We start from the raw sequence: 3,822 nt of genomic DNA on the forward strand, positions 1-3,822 counted from the left end.
CAGGGCTTTGTATCTACCACTCCGCTGTGATATGATGAGCGGTCACGGTCACGTGGCTTTCCGTTGCCCTGGAGCTCCACCCATTTGTAGTTAGAGCAACAGAAGATGCCTGGGACAGTTCAGCCATAACTTTAAACTTCTCCTGCTCATACATACTTGGAACGATCTTGTCACTGAAGTGGACTCACAACGAGATATCATAGCTTGGCTCAAGCACGTTCATCACAATTTAAACCTTGTTTTGCACAACAGACGACGGCCTCCCGTCTGCAGCTAAACACCCCATTAGCTTTTAGCTTTAGCCCGGTCAGACTGGGCAGCAAAGGGCTGCTTAAATGCCGCAAACTCCTCTGCTCCGCTACTTGGACCGCTAGCGCTGACCATAACTACCGCTTGACAGACTGACGACGCGCACCATACACATACTTTTTTTTCTTTTTCGAATCTTCGGATCACGTGCGTACCGAACCGTGGAGTGGGATCGGTTCGGATTTCGGATAAACCGTGATCCGTTGCACCCCTAGTAACATCATAGCACCCACCCAGCTGTATAGAAACTCCGTCATGCTAGCTAGTACGCAGTACGAGTTATTGTAACTGACTGTAAAAAGTCAGCACAACGAAAATAAACTCCACCTAAACTTGGTTTATATCTGACCCAGATAGACTGCAGGTCATAACTTCTTACCTGAAGTTCAGTTCACCTGACACTCGGACCGGCGGCCGCCTCGGGTCTCTCCTCCTCCTGCCTACCCTTCCCTCATCCACCTGCTAGCCGCCGTGGAAGCTCCGCCATGCTCGATGGCCAGTCCAGCTATGTTAAACTGTTACTCTTTTGCCGAAAAACTGTTTTCTCTGATGCTGTCTTTCGTGCTTGGCTCTCCTACCTTTCTTTTCTCTATGCTCACAGCGCAGAAGCCGATGCTGCATTCACTTACACTCGGATATCTGAGCCTCTCTGTGAAAACATAATCGTAAATTTGATATTTCATTGGATTTTATTGTTTTGGCTTCGGGGTGGCACGCTGGACACGCCACAGTCTGGAGACATGAATATTGACACGTGTAGGGCTGGGCTATATCATACCGTTCACGGTAATACCGGTGTAATTTTTTAGGCAACGATAGGAAAATGAAATATTGCGATAGAATATGGGTAAAACGCGTATGCGCAGTGCATATGTTTACATAAGCACATGGCGGCAAGAAGAGAAAGTAGGTCGTTAGTAGCTCATGCTAGCGGGCCGTCGTTATTACCGTGTTTTTGGAAAAGCAAGCGTACAGGCACAGCCAAATGTCTCTAATCTTTGCCCTAGAAACAAGTCTAATATTTATCTGTGTCTGTAAGCGAGTTTGCATTGACACTCAAAAGACTGAATGCCAACTCTCATGACCACATTTGCAATGTGTGTATGAAAATAAGTATAAATACTTATTTAATAAAAGCTCACAAAATACCCCTACTAAAAGGCCGGTTAGAATAATGTATTTCCCACAAATCACTGCCTCTGTTTGTATCTCTGTCACTGCAGGACCAACGTGGATCGAGAAGTCAGCGCTCTCAGGAGGCCAACAATTTTGTTGAAGAAGAAGAACAAGTGGAAGAAAAAAATACAACCGTGACGAGTTTGGGAAAGATTTCACTGAAAGCTTCCCTAAAAATGCATCAGGTCATCCACACTGGAGAGAGACCGTTCAGCTGTGGAGACTGTGGAGAGTCTTTTACCAGGTCTGGAAGCTTAAAAAGACACCAACTTATCCACACTGGAGAGAGACCGTTCAGCTGTGACGAGTGTGGAGAGTCTTTTACCCACTCTGGAAGCTTAAAAACACACCAACTGATCCACACTGGAGAGAGACCGCTCAGCTGTGACAAGTGTGGAAAGTCTTTTACGCACTCTGGAAGCTTAAAAACACACCAACTCATCCACACTGGAGAGAGACCGTTCAGCTGTGGAGAGTGTGGAAAGTCTTTTACGCAGTCTGGACACTTAAAAACACACCAACTGATCCACAGTGGAGAGAGACCGTTCAGCTGTGACGAGTGTGGAAAGTCTTTTACCAGGTCTGGAAGCTTAAAAAGACACCAACTCATCCACGGTGGAGAGAGACCTTTTAGCTGTGACGAGTGTGGAAAGTCTTTTATCCACTCTGGAAGCTTAAAAAGACACCAAGTCATCCACACTGGAGAGAGACCATTCAGCTGTGATGAATGTGGAAAGTCTTTTACCGAGTCTGGAAGCTTAAAAAAACACCAACTCATCCACACTGGAGAGAGACCGTTCAGCTGTGGAGACTGTGGAGAGTCTTTTACCCACTCTGGACACTTAAAAACACACCAACTGATCCACAGTGGAGAGAGACCATTCAGCTGTGACGAGTGTGGAAAGTCATTTATGCGCATTTCAAACTTAAAAAGACACCAACTAATCCACAGTGGAGTTAAAGCGTACACCTGTGATCAGTGTGGCAGAGCTTTTACTCACAGTTACAGCTTACAGAGTCATCTAGTTACCCACTCTGGAATTAAGGCGTACAGCTGTGACATTTGTGGAAAAACTTTCAGCCGGATAGGGAGCCGAAATACACACCTACGCATTCACACCAGACATGATGTGTACAGCTGTGATCAGTGTGGTAAACAGTTTACTACAAACACAGAGTTACGACGTCACATGTTTACCCACACTGAGGAACGACCTTATAAATGTGACCTGTGTGAGAAGACTTTTAAATCTCCACGTTACCTGAAAACACACCAACAGATCCACACCAGAAAGACTCTATAAGTGCAGTTACTGTGAGGTATGTATTTATATTTTTATCTTGTCAGCCCGACTGTTTGAAACAACTCTGCTCATCAAAGTGTGTTAGCATGTTAGCAATTCTACTGCATGGAAAGGCAGCTCTGAATGATTATTCAGACTCTAATCACAGGTTTTTAGGGATACTGTTTGAGAATTGTGTTATTGTTATTGTAGCATTAAACTAGTATTACTTTAATGTTTTTACTCTTATCGTTTTTATAGCACATTAAATTGAGCTGAGTGTGATAATGTAAACAGTTAAATGTAATTGGACTTTGGCAGAGATGCTCTTTATTTCAGGTGACGTTCAGGATAAAAATGTTGAAGGACTGACTTACACTGTCTTTGTGTTTTTGTTTAGAAGCAGAGCGACACAGATGGATCAAGTTCTCAACCCTGTCATCGCTGTGGGAAAGACTTTTGTTGTGACCTTTGTGGAAAGACTTTAAGTCATTGAAGGACTCTGAAAATACATCAACGTAGACACACTGGAGACAAAATGAACTACTGTAAAGAATGCGGGAGAGGCTTCACCACTTCAAAGGACTTCAAACAATATGAACTCCTTCACGGTGGCGTCAAAAAGCATGTCTGCGATCAGTGTGGGTCATCCTTCATCAGTGCACGTCAGCTTGAAAAGCATAAACGAGTCCACACATGAGAGAAACCATACAAGTGCAGACACTGTGACAAAACCTTTTCACAATCATGTGATCATACTAAGCATGAACGCAGACACATGAAAGAGAACTTCATCTGTGAAAGAGTTTGAGTATTCTCAGTTCATACTCCACTCAGAAACGATTTCATGTTACAAATAAACTGTTACGTCTTGATTCCTGCTTTTACATTAATCTTGTAAACAGTACATTTGCATAACGACTGAAACCGGCCCAATGAATGAACAATGGGCTGTGAGGTCAATTTCTTCATCATTAATATGCAAATTCTTATGAGCATTGATCAACAACCACTGGTCAATGGCCATGAGTACCATTCACAGAGTAAAAATTTG

At 43.6% G+C, this 3,822-nt stretch overlaps 1 protein-coding gene across 1 annotated transcript; it reads left to right on the forward strand.

Annotated features, from left to right (window-relative positions):
• Positions 1 to 1,571: 1,571 nt before the first annotated feature.
• On the forward strand, positions 1,572 to 3,588 carry LOC134620926 (zinc finger protein 665-like). The gene is made up of 2 exons (XM_063467282.2): positions 1,572 to 2,805; positions 3,169 to 3,588. Exon 1 carries the CDS (start codon positions 1,662 to 1,664, stop codon positions 2,787 to 2,789), a length of 1,128 nt encoding a protein of 375 aa, XP_063323352.2. The 5' UTR covers positions 1,572 to 1,661; the 3' UTR covers positions 2,790 to 2,805; positions 3,169 to 3,588.
• Positions 3,589 to 3,822: the final 234 nt, after the last annotated feature.

The sequence above is a fragment of the Pelmatolapia mariae genome, linkage group LG3_W (genome assembly GCF_036321145.2).
Source record: "Pelmatolapia mariae isolate MD_Pm_ZW linkage group LG3_W, Pm_UMD_F_2, whole genome shotgun sequence".
Classification (NCBI taxonomy): Eukaryota; Metazoa; Chordata; class Actinopteri; order Cichliformes; family Cichlidae; genus Pelmatolapia; species Pelmatolapia mariae.

Coding starts and splice junctions, on each gene's coding strand:
- LOC134620926 (XM_063467282.2), top strand. CDS start 1,662: ATGCATCAGGTCATCCACACTGGAGAGAGACCGTTCAGCTGTGGAGAC.